Raw genomic sequence first — 17,198 nt, 5'->3', positions numbered from 1 at the left:
CCGCCCTAAGATCTGTTTCTCAGATGTCAGCTAGCACAGTTAGAGCACTGTGTGAAAGCATCACTGAATGTACAAAAGGCTATGTGCTTGAGAGGGAGTGATGCAACGGACTTACACACACACACTGCAATTGTTGCATTAGGGACTTATATGAGTTACACTTGTTCATGATTACCAGTGAGGGTGTGACCCTTACAATGCTCCTCCCTGCCAAAAAGCCACGCCCAAAAGCACACCCACAAAAAAAGTCATACTCGAAATCCCTGACTTTTAGTGAGAGCCTGAGGCTGAGGGGTGTTGTTGTGCGTGAATGCCAAATAAGTGAGTATCTTTTTTCTGTTCTTAAATGACACTATTTCATGTAAATAAGTTGTGCTAATGTATATTATTTGTGCAATAGTGATGTACTGTTATTAGAAAGTGGCTGTAAGCGATTAGCCATTAGTACCGCATTGTGTGTGTAAACTATGAAATACCGGTTTATATTACTACTTAGGCACTCACTGTTTTCAATAGGATGTGAGCATAGAATGTTCACTCATTCATTCATTATCTGTATCCGCTTAATCCAGTTCAGGGTCGCTCCCACCGGGGCATTTTAATTTCCATTCAAAACATTAAGAACAAGCTCTGGACCACAGAAATGACACAGACGCCCAATAAAAAATATTTAATCAAGATTTTTGTTATATACGACCCACACATATCTCTCCCTCGTTTAGATGCTGCTCCTGATCATGAAGTTTATTCGCAAAAGTGCAGTGGATGGAACCACGACTCATTTTCGCATCTTTTATTATTTGCCAATATTTCTTTAATGCGCAAAACGTGTAAACGTTTTGGATGGAAACCCACCTATTCAAGGCTGCATACGCGCTGTGTGATGCTGGTGGTTTTGTGTTACGAAGAGGACAGTATGGACTGTCTATATCCTTTAAAAGAGAACTTCAGGTTGTGTGTTAACCTGTCAGGATTTTTTTCCACCTGACATCTGCCGCAGCAGATTTCTCTTCTCAGTGTTTACAAATGTGCGCCAGACATCGCTTTATCCTAGTTTTAGTCATGCAGTAGGATATGTCAGACTAGAAGATAATATCCAAAAAATTATTTCATGCTAGTCTTTTTTTTCACCGCGGTCACGCCATCTGCACTTCGCGATAACGCAGTCACGCAATCTACGCTAGGATTTTTTGTGCGCGTTTACCTCGCGGTTTACGTGTAGAACGTGTGAGAGCGACAGGGGGGACTCGCAGAACAGCGCAGATATTGAAAATCATAAGAATTGGAATTTAAAACATAATTCACTATGTTCACTATGTTCAGTTAATATTAAAAACAGGCCTGATTGGCTAAAAGAACGGTTTGCAATTTTTAAAAAGTCCAGAAAGGTCCATAAAATGGAAGGAATTCAGTTTTCCTGAGATTAAACTTAAAGATCAAACTGTTGCCAGAAAATTCCACTGTTGTATTGAAAAACATGTCCTCAGGTACACAGGGTAAAATATTTATGTGTATAAAATTTGGAGTAAGAGCAGTAGAAAAGTTGTTTAAAAATGTTTAATTTGCACATATTGCAAAATTTTGAGAGCTTTTAAAGGGTTAAACCAAACTGCTACCAGACCACTCCACTGCAGCCTTGAAGAACATGTTCTCAGGTGCCCAGAGTATAATTTTCATGCGTTTTTACTGTAGGAAATTTGAGTAATATTATTTCAAATCTCATACAAAAATTATGTTTAATTTACATATATGTCAATTTTTGCATGCTATTAAAAGGTTAAATCAAATTGTTACCAGACAATTCTACTTCAGCCTTGAAGATCATGTTCTCAGGTACCCAGGGCATACTTTTCATACACTTTTACTGTAGGAATTTGGAGTAATATCCTTTCAAACTCATAAATATGCTGTTTATTTTGCACATATTGCAATATTGTGTGCTGTTAAAGGGTTAAATCAAACTGTTACCAAACCACTTCACTGCAGCCTTGAAGAACATGTTCTAATGTTCCCAGAGAATAACTGTCATACATTTTTACTGTAGAAATTTTGAATAAGAGTATTGCAAATTTCAGTAAAAATGGTTTATTGCAAATATTACAAAATTGTGAGAGCTATTAAAGGTTAAATCAAACTGTTACTAGGCCACTCCACTGCAGCCTTGAAGAACATGTTTACAGGTACCCTGGGTATAGTTTTTATACATTTTTACTGTAGGAATTTGGAGTAATATTATTTCAAGTCTCATAAAAATGATGTTTAATTTACATATACGGCAAATTTTGAGTGCTATTAAAAGGTTAAATCGAACTGTTACCAAATCACTTCACTGCAGCCTTGAGGAACATGTTCCCAGGTACCCAGAGAATAATTTTCATACATATTTACTGTAGGAATTTGGAGTAATATTATTTCAAATCTCATAAAAATGATGTTTAATTTACATATACGGCAAATTTTGAGTGCTATTAAAAGGTTAAATCGAACTGTTACCAAATCACTTCACTGCAGCCTTGAGGAACTTGTTCCCAGGTTCTCAGAGTATAATATTCATTCATTTTTACTGTAAGAATGTGGAGTAAAAGCATTGCAAACTTCATAAAATTAACAATACAATTCCCTTCCTGAATGCCTGGTGGCCGGGCAGCCCACGTTACCCATCTGGGCTCAGCCTGAATAGGCAACATTGGAGGATCATATGGGCTCACCATCCACAAGATCCTGAGTAGGTGTGCGGTGCAATGCCCATTGAGCACAGAACGGGGACGAAGGGTACCCTGGCATCATGGAGCTTGGCAGCAGAAACTGATTTTTGGCAAATGGAACGTAACCTTTTGCTGGGGAAGGAGCCGGAGCTGGTGTGTGAGGTTGAGAGATACCAGCTAGATATAGTTGGGCTCACCTCTACGTACTGTGTGGGCACCAGAACCAAACACCTCAATAGGGGTTGGTCTTTCTCCTACTCAGGAGTTGTACAGGGTGAGAGGCACCATGCGGGTGTCGGAATACTCACAAAACCTGTGCAGAGTATTCAGCCTTCTTGGAGGTAGTGAATGGAGTTCTTGAGAGGATTCCATGCACTGCCTCTATTGTTATACAGGGGACTAAAATGCTCACGTTGGCAATGACTGGGAAACCAGGAGAAGACTGACTGGGAGGAACGCCCTGCCTGATTTGAACCCCAGCGGTGTGGTGTTATTGGACTTCTGTGCTAATCATGTTTTGTCCATAAAGAACATCATGTTTGAACACAAGGTGGCTCATAAGTGTACTTGGTACCAGAGCACCTTGGGCCAAAGGTCAATAATCGACCTTGTGATTGTGTCCTTATGTCCACATGGAGGCCATATGTTTTGGACACTCGGGTAAAGAGAGGGGCTGAGCTGTCAACTGATCAACATTTGGTGTTGAGTTGGATCTGATGGCAGGGAAAGCTGTTGGACAGACCTGGTAGGCCCAAATGTATAGTGACGGTGTGCTGGGAAAAGCTGTCCAGATGCATTTCAACTCTCACCTCAGAGAGAACTTCTCACATGTTCCGGAGGAGGTAGGGGGAATGGAGTCTGAATGGACCCTGTTCCAGACATCCATTGTGGAAGCGGCTGCATATAGCTGTGGTCAAAAACTTGACAGTGCCTGTTATGGTGGCAACCCAAGAACCCGTTGGTGGACACCAGGAGTGAGGGAAGCTGTCAAGCAAAAGAAGGAGGTTTTTCAAACTTGGCTGGCTCAGGGTACTGCCGATTCCACAGATGGGTACTGGCAGGCGAAAAAGCCTGCGGCTGTTGCAGTTGTAGAAGCAAAATTCAGAGTTTGGAGAGGCCATGGAGAATGACTTCCAGGCAACTACAAAGAGGTTCTGGAAAACACTCCAACAGCTCATGAGGGGGGGTGAGGACACTGTCCAAGCTGTGCTCAGTAAGAATGGTGAAACTCTGAACTCAACTGAGCATATTGCTGGGCGTTGGAAGTAGCACTTTGAGGAACTCCTAAACCCAAGAGACAAGCCTCCTAGACAGGGGGTAGGGCCAGAAGTGTCTGGGGTGTCATTTACATTTCTAGGCTGAAGTCACTGAGGTAGTGAAAAAGCTTCGCAGTGGCAAAGCCCCAAGAGTGGATGAGTTACTGAAGACCCTTAATACTGTGGGGCTATCTTGGATGACTCGCCTCTACAATATTGCATGGAACTGTGCCTTTGGATTGGCAAATGGGGATGGTGGTACCCATTTTTCAAAAAGGGTAACGAAGAAAGTGTGGCAATTATCATGGCATCAGACTTCTCAGCCTCTCTGGGAACGTCTATGCCAAGGTGCTGGAAAGGATAATCTATCCGATACTATGATGGAGGGTCAAACCTAGGATTTTGGAGGAAGAATACAGATTTCGTCCTTGCCGAGGAACTATGGACCAACTCTTTACTTTTTCACAGATGATTGCGGGGGCGTGGGAATTTGCTACTGTACTGGATTTGGAGAAGGCATATGATCATGTTCCCTAAGAGATCCTGTGGGAGGTGCTTTGTGAGTATGGGGTGCCAGGATCGCTCCGGCGGTCCTAGTACTCTCAGAGTTTGAGTTGGGTTCGCATCCTCTGCAGTAGGTCAAGCTTGTTCAATGTGGGTATTGGACTCCATCAGGGCTGTGCCTTGTTTCAACTCCTGTTCTTGATGTTCATGGACAGGGTGGCGAGGCATAGCCTGGGACAGGAAGGCTTCTGTCGAGAGGGTTTGGGAGGTGGCATATCTGCTGTATACGGATGATGCTGTTCTTCTGGCTTCTTCGCATGTAGGCCTCCTGCGTTCACTTGAGCGGTTTGCAGCCACTGACAACATAGCTCCTAGGCTCACGCAGGCACGCAAACCCCTCCACCACGTTATGGTGGTAATCCAAGGAGGAGTATTTGTAAATTAAACATCATATGGGTTCATATCATATTTTGGGTTTGAATTGATACTTCTCCAAATTCCCACAGTTAAAATGTATAAACATTATTCTCTTGGTACCTGAGAACATGTTCTTCAAGGCTGCAGTGGAATGGTCTGTTAACAGTTTGATTTAACCTTTTAATAGCTCTCAAAATATTGCAATATGTGAATTTAACAACATATGAGTTTGAAATGATATTTCTCCAAATTCCTACAGTTAAAATGTATAAACATTATTCTCTGGGTACCTGAGAACATGTTCTTTGAGGCTTCTATGGAGTGGTTTGGTAACAGTTTGATTTAACCCTTTAAAAGCTCTCAAAATTGCTCTTAATATGTGCAAATTAAACATTTTTTTTCTACTGAAATTTGAAATGCTCTTACTCCAAATTTTTAAAGTAAAAATGCATGAAAATTATACTCTGGGCACCTGAGAACATGCTCTTCATGACCGCAGTGGAGTGGTCTGGTAATAGTTTGATTTAATCATTTTATGGAATTTATTATCTGAGTTTTTCAAGCCTATTACTCCAAATTTTTACAATACATAAATATTATACCCTGTATACCTGAAGACATGTTTTTCAATACAACAGTGGAATTGGCAACGGTTTGATTTTGAATTTTAATCTCAGGAAAACTGAATTCCCTCCATTTTATGGACCTTTCTTGACTTTTTAAGGGTTGTGCGAACTGAAAAAAAAGAGTTAATTTATTTTCTGTAAAAATAAATAGGAACCCTAAACATTTTTGTATTTTATTTTTCCTTATTTAATTATATTACATTTCATTTGGTCTGTCTTAAACCTTCGTATAATTAGCATTATACTATTATTTGCTAGGAGTCACAGTACTTTAAAATGTGCAGTTCTTCCACTTTCAGCTAAGACTAAGTTGTTTTTGTTTAATCTAGCAGAGGGCGGTTTTAGGCTGCAGTGGCAAGGAAACTACAGCCTCTGGCTAGGTTAGTAGGTTCAAAAATATATTTCTCCTGCCTCAAAGGCAGTGCTGCCTCTATAGACATATTGAGTAGTGACTTTGCATCCAAGATTTGAATAAGCCTTTCTAGAAGGTTATGGCTTAGGTCATTTGTAATGTCATAAAGCCATTGACTTTTGGCCTACAGCAAACTGTGACAGTATACTTGATTAGTCTAGGGTAGCATTGACTAGTAAAGTAAAATTTCCCTTGATGTGTTCAGCAACAATGTTGTGGGGGGACCAATGGTGTGATGGAAGTGTCACAGATGTCAAGAAAATAATTCCTCAGTGTCAAGGGACACCCCCGTTTCTTGAAGGATACCACCAAAGCTACCTTTAAGATTGTAAATAGCATAACATTATAACATCCTTTTGTCAGGTATTTTCTCAATGCAGGATACATTTAAGCTTTAATTACAATTTGATTGAGTATTATTACAACAATTACAAGCCAGGTAACCCCTGACCTTTAAAAGATGCCTCCACCAAAATCTTCCTCCACCCTATCCTCTGTATTTTACTGCCCAGTGATTTCAGGCATAAGTTGAAGAGATTCTTCTTATCAAAGATTGAGAAAGCAATCGAGAGGAAGGTTGCATACTGAGCTGCTATTTGTCCAGCTGTACACTGTCTGAGGCTGTAAACTGTCTGCAAGTGCTTTGTAAACAGGTACCTAGTAGCTCTTTGCATGCTGAGACCCACAATTTTGAATGTTTTCATGTGTTTTTCATGACAAATCTGTTTTCCTCTGGTGCATTATATTCTTAGCTTACTGTTATTTCCTTCAGCTAACTCTACATGTTAAATCAAATGTGAAATAAAATGTCTAAAAGAATTTATTATTACCTTAATTTATCTTTCCCCTCATTCAGGGATTTAGGCTGTGCTATGTCCTGATTATACTTCATTTTCTGAAATACATCTTTTAGCCTATCCAAATATCTTATCCGGCCATACTTAAAGTACACTATGACAGCACATTTCGACAAGGTAGACCAACTCAAGAGAACACCGGGCTATTGTGTGCCTCTCGCTTGTGGTGTATTTAGTAATACACATGCAATATTTGTATATTATACCGTTTAGAATCTGCAATAGTCAGCACTGCTGCCATGTTGGCTCAGACAGGGCAGAGAAAGATCATCATCATCATCATCACCATCTTCTTTGCTCTTAATCCATTTCAGGGTCACGGTCAGCACTGATCAGGGGCACTTTATGTCCCTGCAAAGAAAGTGATAACTGAAGCAGCCCTATGATTTATAGCAATCAACTGGTTGGTGACCACTGCTCTAAAGTGACTGTGTAATGTGACCTTGCATTCTGACAACCATGTACATAATTTATGGACTTGATAATTCAGATCTTTTGGTTTCTAATAGGGCAATGTTAGCGTGACATTCTCCATGACTGTAGCCGTCTGTTACAAACAAAGCTTTTAAGTGCCTTTTAAAGTGATAACTTTAGTATCTTCAGACTGTGCAGAGCTGCACTTGTACATGGCTTATGGACAAATGAATGAGGAGAAATCTGACACAAACCACAGCAGAATGGAATTTTGACTGGAAATATGCTCAAATATGTTGTGAAATATCTATCCACAAGATATAAGACGCCTATTCTACTGAGTGATTTCAGCTGTAATAAACGACATCCATCACTAACATGTCTCCCCTTGATTTCAAAAGATATTTTGGGCAAATATAAAAATTTACAATTTAAGAAAATTAGGCGTTGACGCATCTGAAACAAAAAAATTTTATTAGTGCCGGAATGATTTTATTGTTCATGAAAATAAATTTAAATGAATTGTTTAAGGTTTGAGCTGTAAGAATACTTTTTTCTTATATTTTCTTACAGTTGCTGAAAGAAAATGTTTAACAATGAAATGTGACTCATTAACTCTGTGTTTTAACCGCTAAAATATGCAATTACATTTTTAACCGTTATTAACTTCAGAAAAAAATTAAAGAAAAAATGTAATGAATCATTTTTTAACTACAGATCTCTAGTGTCTATATTATCAAACTCACCTAGAAACCAAATAACAAACAATAGTCTTTAGTTAGGATTTAATTTATGGATTTATATGGTACTGAAAGAGTATTCTTTATAATTTATTGGTTTAGAATTCTACATAGAACCACAGCTTTTTGCAGAAGAACGTTTAAAGAACCCTTTCTGCTGTATGTTTCCTTCTTTCTCCAGAGGCCTTCACACTCAGCCACAAATGAACTGTAATGGCTTTATAATGTAAATACAGTGTAATATTTTGCTGATCATCAGATTTTACACGGCAGCCCCTCTCTGACACTGTATGTGAGATTGTGTGGTTTGCATGTCTGCTCTGTTTAGTTCTGTGAGTGCATGGTGGTTGTAGAGAGAGAAAGTACATGATCTATCAGATAAATCAAGACAAAACATGGGCAGTGGAGGTGCTACAGCCACAAAGTGTGTGTGAATATGTGGTTGCTTATCAATTCTGAGAGGCATATGCACAAGTAAATGTAGAGGAACTGTGCATCTTGAGATAAGACTGGTCGAAAAGTGCCACTTCATAAATCAACAAAACTGAAAAGCAGCAGCCAGCAGGTAATCTGTGTGTTTTATTTAGATGTAAACTGGGTCCTGTATTTTGGCAGAATATGTAGAACACTCAGTTACTTTTAATTATTTGAGTTTTCTTGTTGTGTTTCTTTCTGGATGTTAAGCCATTCCTTATTTTTTGATGAACAACTTTGATTAAGGTAATTTCTAACTACTGCAAATATTTAGTGTGGAAATCAGTATAATGCACAGAGTAAATCTGCTCATGATTTAAAACAATACCACCTTACTAATTACACAGAGCTATTTCACTGTAAAAAAAAAAGTACAGTAAAATGTAAAATGTACAGTAAATACTGGCAGCTGTGGTTGCCAAAATTTCATCGTAAAATATACGTTCAAAATGTATGTGACATTACAGTGTTATTTTTAGTAGTAGTTAATTTTACATTCAAGAACTGTTTTGTTTACAGTGCTTTTCTGTTAAAACAGATATACACCATAAAACCCCATAGTATTTACATTAAAAAAAAAAACAAAGGAACTTTGTTTTGCCATAAAATTAATATGTAAATAGTGTGACAAATGAGAAAACAGAGACTGAGATATAGCCATACCGTGTCCTATATTCAGCCCTTAAAAGGAGGTATTGGAGAAAGAAGCAAAGAATTGTTTGGTGTCTGCGTGCCACACTCCAGCACGGTGAACTTTCCTAGCCAAAACACAACTCGTCACAACATGAACAGAAGCACACACACAAATCCCAAAAATAATCGCCTCAGTGTAACCCAAAATCAAAAAGTTTCAAAGACACAGAAAACATGGAGTTGCAAAGGAAATCTGGAAGCTCCATAATAAGACTCACCTCCTATCAGTCCTTGGCCACTTTTACTACCCCTAATTATTTGTGTATTGAACTGTAAAATAATGTATTTTTTACTGTGAACAAATGTAAAAAAAAGTTTTTTAGCTGATAAAAATATTTACGGTATTTTACTGTTTTCAATCTTTTGTAGAGTTTAGTCATTTAACTATCATGGTACAGTTTTTGTGCACATCAAAGTGATTTTGGCAATAATAGTTTGCAAAACATTTTTTGAACAAGAAAGGTCAATTGAGAATTAATTGAGAAATAATACTGCAGAAATTCTGTAGCCCAGTGGCAATGCTTCAAAAGGATAGTTGTCATGTCCACTGAGCAGTTATAGATTAGAGAGGAGTATTTAACTATTAACAGATTGCTAAATCATATTAAGTAAAGTAGGTCCCTACAGCGAAACCCAATCTAGACTAAGAACAATTCCTGTGTCGGCCTCCTGCAGGTTCAGAATGGTCTACAAAAGTATTTAATATTAAATTGTTTCCCACAGGTATTAGTGAACCAATTTTAGAAACCATTTCCTGTGTTTTCTTAAAATGCCTTATTTATTTGCTCTCTTATTTAAGAGGGTAAGATTTCTTTAGTGTGATATTGCACATCCAAGTCAAGTCTCTTATGGTTGAAAAGCATGAATGCCATTTGTTCCAGCCCACATCACTGCATTGCTATTTCCTATTATATTAAATCATGTACAGTACTCTCATTTTTAGCACACACTAGTATCTGATCAGCTGTATGATCACTTTAAAAAGTATATTTCAGTGCTGTATGTAGAAACCCACACAAAAAACCTTAATTTAATGACTGTATTTTGCAATATTTTAACTATTATTTTCTGTTTGTAGCTTCATTTATCACTTATTATTACCTGGCTGTGTAGCTCAGGCATTACATCATTTTTCAGTGGTTTACGTGATGGGCTGCGCTGATTAATAAATGAAATTATGTTTAATGCAGGGTGACACGGTGCTGCAGCAAGTAGTGTCGCAGTCACACAGCTCCAGGGGCCTGGAGGTTGTGGGTTCGATTCCCGCTCCGGGTGACTGTCTGTGAGGAGTTTGGTGTGTTCCCCCCGTGTCCGCGTGGGTTTCCTCCGGGTGCTCCGGTTTCCTCCCACAGTCCAAAAACACGTTGGTAGGTGGATTGGCGACTCAAAAGTGTCCGTAGGTGTGAATGTGTGTGTGTGTGTCTGTGTTGCCCTGTGAAGGACTGGCGCCCCCTCCAGGGTGTATTCCCGCCTTGCGCCCAATGATTCCAGGTAGGCTCTGGACCCACCGCGACCCTGAACTGGATAAGGGTTATAGACAATAAATGAAAGAACAATTGCTCATTATCTATAACCTCAAAAGGCAATTCAGTAGATGATAGGACTATGTTCTGCACATTTTAAAGTCTCGTTAAATGTCAAATGTCTGCTAGAATAGAACATATTTGTAAAATACGAAGAATATGCATTTCATGTAGGAATATACATACACACATACATTGTCTGTAACCACTTACCAGTTCAGGGTCATGGTTGATCCAGAGCCTACTAGGAGTCACTGGGCGCAAGGTGGGACACACACCGGAGGGGGCACCAGTCCTTTGCAGGGCGACACACACTCACACATTCACTCACACACTCAGGGCCATGGTGGGGAAATTTAGGACGATTATAAAGGCCTGGCACTGACAGGGGGCCCATTGAGGGATATTAATATTATTTTAATAGTATTGCCTTTTGTAGGCTTTTGAAATGAGGCTTTTATGTTGCCATTCTCACTCGCTTATGACCCCCATGTGCTACCCACATTGCACCTTAGTCTTTCACAGTAATACTCGCTCATGACAGGAAAGTTTCCTTCCGTTTTTTGCGCTGCTAATGTCATTACCTGATTTGGACGGTGCATACGCTGACCTTCACGCATATAGTTTATAGCAGCAATAAGAGTAAAGAAGAGCTTTATCTTCAAGAGTGTGTAACCTTATGTGTGTGTAAACATGAGTTAGTCTTTCCTCACTGTCCTTCACAGTTTTAAACAATTGGAGTACCTGTACATTACGAATAACGATGTGGGACAGAAATGACATTCAAGCAAAGAGGGCAGTGTCTCTTTATAATTATACGAAGAAATATAAAATATTTCGTATAATTATTTCGTAATAATAATTCGAAGAAATTAGTAAAATATTGGAGCTATCAGTAAAGTTTACACAAGCATGGTGTTCTGTGCATGTGCAGTCCAAATCAGGCAGGGGTGTAAATCTGGTAGCCATATGTGTTACGAGGAGGTAGGACTGCAGTAGAAAACGCGATTAACCCTTTCTGTACCTCCAGGTTAAGGAGACGTTGACAGATCTTGTTTGTTTGGTTTTTTTTGGAGGGGATCAAATTATTGGTGGGAACAATGCACTTATCACTGGATATTGGTGGAGACACCTCACCTTCATCCATGCTAGTTCTACACCCTTGTTGTCATTTCACCCCTCTCTCTTTTTGCTGAATGGTACAGTCTGATTTTGGCAGAGCGGGACACGTGAAATGCTCAGCTTAGCTGTCAGTTGTGCTAATGTGAGCGTTACTGCTACACAGGTAAACACTTTAGCCGTTGCTAAGCAAGACTGATGGTGGTGGTGGTGAGATGAACTCCAGTCCGGTTACCAAAAGCACAAGGAGAAGCAACAGAAAGCCGCAAGGGTGAAAAAGGGCAAACAATTAGTGACTTAGTTTTTCCCAAAGAATGGTATTATTCACTGACATTTACACATATGGAAGACCAAACCTGCCAAAAATAAAAGCAAACACATTAATAAAAGTGGAATTAATATAATTTATAATTTGTATATTTATGCATATTTATAAATTGTATGGTGGTGATCCAGGGATGGGACACATAAGATACTGAGTAATAAACAAATACTTAACGTGGTGGAGAGGTTTGTGTGCCGTTGTCGGGGGCAAAAGCTCCCAAGGCGAATTGGTCCTAGGCGATGGGCCAGACAAAGAGTGATCCATAAATTCCTAGATGAAGAGAGTAAAAAACAGAGACACAGCTTCCCTCGCCCAGAGCAGGGTTACCAGGGCCCCACCCTGGAGCCAGGCTTGGGAGAAGGGCTCCTTGGTGAGCACCTGGTGGTTCGACTTTCACTCATGGGGTCCAGCCGGGCTCAGCCCGAAGGAGCAACATGGGTCCACTCTCCCATGGACCCACCACCTGGGAGAGGTAGTAATCCGGGTCTGGTACATTGTGGATCAGGTGGATTGAGGCATTTTCTAACTGGGATTTTCTCATTTCTAATGGGGGAGCGAGGACCACACAGGAGATTCATCTTTTTTGAAACAAATATGCTACTTGTGTATTGCTTATATATATTAACATGGTTTACATATTTTTATTTTAAATATGTCGTTAATATGATTATTATTATTATCATTTTTTTGGTAGTCACGTAGGGGTTTAGGCTGAGGAGTCAAAAGTGTCATGTCCAATGGAGCCAGAGGAAGCCTGAACATCTCATGTAGCTCAGACCACTATCTGGAATATTTTCACTGCAAACTTTGGCTCAGAAAACTAGATCAGCTCACCAGTAAAGTCCATGTATAAACTTTTGACTCACTAATTAGTTGGCTATAACCACTCATTAACAGTCCAGGAGACAAAATGGGTGAGAAACTTTGAGCAGAAATGTCCCACTTCTCTACAATTGTCTTTTCAGTAGATGTTTAAGATTCTCAGTCTGATTTAAAACTTCAGAGACAGTAATGAAATACACTGTACTCCACTTTAAATCCAGCCACAAAGCTCCACTTGCCATTGCTCTTCTCTTCTTCTCTCTCCTGCAAATTGGTTAAACCCTCCACCACTTCATCTACTTCCTCACACACTCTGCTGATTGCGTATTTAGAAAAAGCATGTCACCAAATAAAAATATTCATAAATAATCAAATACTTTCCTGAACATTTATGTACAATTAAGACCTCTAAATATCACCAAACTCTACAACAATAAGATGAGATGGTTATGTGTGGCAGTAATAATGCATCTGCATTGGACTTCTTGTTTGGATGCCTCCCTAGTGCATATCCAATTGGGAGGAGGCTCTGAGGAACACCCAGAACAAGGCCATGACTACGTATTTATTCTAAAATATTCTTCCTTTTAAATGATCATCATGATAATAGAATGCATATCTCTGTGGATGGGGAATATGAATTCCTTCACTTGGCCTCAGTGTCACAGGTTGAGAAGAAATAAAGAACAAAAATTAACACATACTAAGTTGCACCTCAGAATTACTGCTATAAAAAAGTAAACCGCAAATTTAGATTAATTAATCTGTATTAATTTTTCATTACCTGATAAGTTAATTTACTTGCTTTCTCTTATCACCCTGGAGTCTGAGGCCTTTCACCCATGTCTGAGGTGATCTGACATGCCTTGATATTTTAATAAATTTCACCTATCTTAAAAGGTTTGTTCACAAAAAGCTACACATGCTAATATTCAGAACAAACCCAGCAACAATAATGTGACAGAAGTATGTATGCCAGTCATCTATTTTTTTTTTGTTCAACATGGACTTCCCAAAAATCAATTTTCAAAGGTGCTTATATGTAGTGAAAGAACATATCGGAGACATATATGATTTTTTTTCTTTAGAGCTCTGAACTTTGTCGACATGGGTGTTGGCTACACACTGGTGTTAACAGCTTTCCAAGATTTTTATTAGTTTTTCTTCTATATTGTTATGAATGTGATGTGACATTATTTTTCACTATTCTCTGGCTCACACATTGACTATTCATGAGATAGGTGTGAAACACAGGTGAGAAATCTCCTCCCCACTGTCAAAGATACTGGCCCATTAGCCCCTGTCCTACCCCATCAATGAGACCAACTGAATCATTTGTTTGTAAACAGTGTTATTTCAGTTATTTAGCAATGACAAAGACTGCTCTGGTGCATCAAAGCCATAAATATGAGCTTCAGATTACTGCTTCAAAGTAGCAGAGAGCAACTAAACTTTACTACAGAAAAACAAGTCAAATGACACATGACATTGCACCTACTTATTTCAGTACTACTCAATCCATATGTGTCATTTTAAAAAATTAAGCTCCTCTAATCAGGTCATCTAGCTGTCCCCTGGTTCAAAGTGTCCACTGTGTGTGGCAGGTCATTCACTGTTCTTGCCCCACTTTTTCCCACTTTCAAAGCACAGCTCAAATCCTTTTACAAAATCTTTCTTCAAAATACTTCCATCCCAAAAATTTAAATCCAACATGGGCATGTGAAAGTCTCACCTTTTATTAATGTAACTAGAATCTGGAGTTTGTGTAATACTGAAACCTGCATTTCATTCAAGAACACAGAGTTCTGAAGCTAAACCTCAGTCTTCACTGAAAGCTCATAACCTGCTGTCATTATTAACCTAAGCACTCATAACTAAATTAAATTTAAATTAGCACTACAGTAACATTTCTGATTTCTGTTTGCTTTACAGACCAAATCATGAATTCAACCCAAGAGATGGAGACAGAATATCCTGACTATTATTATAATAATTACCAAGACAGCATTGCTGACCCAGTTACACCTCCACTACCTGATAGAGATTCATCCTATATTTACTTGGCAATAATCAACGTTGTCGTCTTCATCCTGGGAGTTGCTGGAAATGGTTTGGTGATCTGGATTGCAGGCTTTAAACTAAGGAAGTCAGTCAACACCATTTGGTACCTGAGTCTGGCTGTGTCTGACTTCCTGTTCTGCTCCTTTCTGCCCTTCGGTGTTGTTAAGTTGGTGAAAGACGACTGGATCTTTGGGCTCCACATGTGCAAGTTCACTTCCTTTGTGATGTTCCTCAACATGTTCAGCAGCATCTTCCTGCTGGTCATCATCAGTGTGGACCGCTGCGTGGTTGTTATGTTTCCTGCTTGGGCTCAGAATCAGCGCAGCGTAAGAAAGGCCTCTGTGATCGTCGTGTTAGCCTGGATCATCTCAGCAGTGTGTAGCTCACCCTCTGTGTTTATTCGAGAAGTAACATTTCATCAAGGGAAAAATGTCTGCTACAACAGTTACCCTGAAGGCAGCCACTCTGTCATAGTCTCCTTCAGATTCATTGTGGGGTTTCTGGTACCGTTCCTGATCATTATCTCCTGTTACCTTGTCATCATACTGAAGCTGAAGATCAACCAATCAGCGAATTCCAAAAAGCCATTCAAGGTCATGACGGCACTCATTTTTACTTTCTTCATCTGCTGGCTGCCGTTTAACATTATCGCTCTGATGGAACTGAACAATTACGAAAACAAGAGGATTCTCCAAACTGGACAAGTATTAGGTGCCATTTTTGCCACCGCCAACAGCTGTATGAACCCTTTCATTTATGCGCTCATAGGGAAGGACTCAAAGAATAAATGTTGTGCTCTTTGGTCCAAGATTGAGAACGCAGTGGAGGAGGAAGCCTAGGGCACAACCCAATGAACCCCTGTCAGCTTTGGGGAAGGCAGTGTACCAGACCTTTAATTAACTACTTTTTAGCTAAGCAGGTTATAAAACATCCCCAGTCATATTAGTGCTTTATTTTTACTAGCACCAGCAGAGCCTGACATGTATAGATAAACATAAGGCAAGTAGGTCCTTGTTACTTTACCAGAATGACATAGCTTTGGTCATCAAAGTCATTCATTTTGATCCATTAGTCAAAATCTACGCTTACCCAAGAATCTGGAGCAGGGGGTCATTAAGTAGAGCAATGCCCAAACAGCCAAAAATTCAAATTAAAATAAAAATAATTTTGTGCACTCATTCGCTGCTTTGTAAAATTTGAGACAGAATTCTAAACTGCTTAGATGTGTATATATAATAATAATAATGTTTAATTTTTGATGCATGAACATGATGCCATCAATCCTGTTTTGCCCTTCCATGATTTATGAGAAGCCCACTCATGATTTATTCTAGGTAAAATAAAGAATATGGAACAACATATAAAACAATGCAAAATAAAAATTGGCGACTCAAAATTGTCCTTAGGTGTGAGTGAATGTGTTGCCCTTTGAAGGATATATATATATATATATATATATATATATATATATATATGCAAAAGAGAATAAAAAATGGTAGATAATGAGAACAGGATATATTCAAATGTAAAAAATCGAGCAGATAGTAAATTCAAAAGGGCACCATGGTAATGAGGGTGAGGGAATTACAGGTATAAAAAATTCTGCTTGAGAAACTGTCAGACAGAGAGGAAACAGTGCTACGCGTAGCATTCTCTCTCCATTAAATTGTTGTTTTACTTGATGCCGACTCAGAGACTCAGCTTTCTTATTTCTGTCATAATTTTCCACCACAGATGTCTCTAAGATAACTACGCTTGCAGAAACAAAGAGTGATTATTTTATGCTTATGACGTATAAACTACCTATAAACTCTCTTTGAAAACATCTTTTTTTTGTCCACATTCACATAGTACTCTGTGCTATTGTGTGTTGACCACTTTAAGGTTAAATAAACTACTTTCTTATTCCAAATGCTCTGTTAGATTTCAATTCTTAACACTTGTATTTATTTTTTCCACCACAATTTGGCGTAGTCAGCAGGATTTCACACCGTCTTGGAGGGGTGGACCGTTTCCAGTGGAAAGTGACTGATCACCCATTGAACCCCATCTCACCTGTTTGAGGAACGACACAGGGACCAACCTCCCAGCCCATTATGGGCTGAAATTTGGGAAAGAACCTGGTGGTTGAAAATGTTCTCAAAATTCCTTGATGAGTATCTTCCATTTTATTAGTAGCTTATATGTCTGATGTCTGTAGAATACTGTCTGTGTGAAGGTATCGCTCCAAGAATCTCAGAAATGGGTCAA

The 17,198-nt window shown here is 39.1% G+C and overlaps 1 protein-coding gene across 1 annotated transcript; it reads left to right on the top strand.

Annotated features, from left to right (window-relative positions):
* The first annotated feature begins 285 nt into the window (after positions 1–285).
* Positions 286–16,923, top strand: LOC136676959 (chemerin-like receptor 1). The gene is made up of 2 exons (XM_066654277.1): positions 286–321; positions 14,820–16,923. Exon 2 carries the CDS (start codon positions 14,828–14,830, stop codon positions 15,785–15,787), a length of 960 nt encoding a protein of 319 aa, XP_066510374.1. The 5' UTR covers positions 286–321; positions 14,820–14,827; the 3' UTR covers positions 15,788–16,923.
* The last annotated feature ends 275 nt before the right edge of the window (positions 16,924–17,198 follow it).

Source organism: Hoplias malabaricus, chromosome X2 (assembly GCF_029633855.1).
Source record: "Hoplias malabaricus isolate fHopMal1 chromosome X2, fHopMal1.hap1, whole genome shotgun sequence".
NCBI classification, from domain to species: Eukaryota; Metazoa; Chordata; class Actinopteri; order Characiformes; family Erythrinidae; genus Hoplias; species Hoplias malabaricus.
This window is presented reverse-complemented; position numbering and strand designations above follow the sequence as displayed.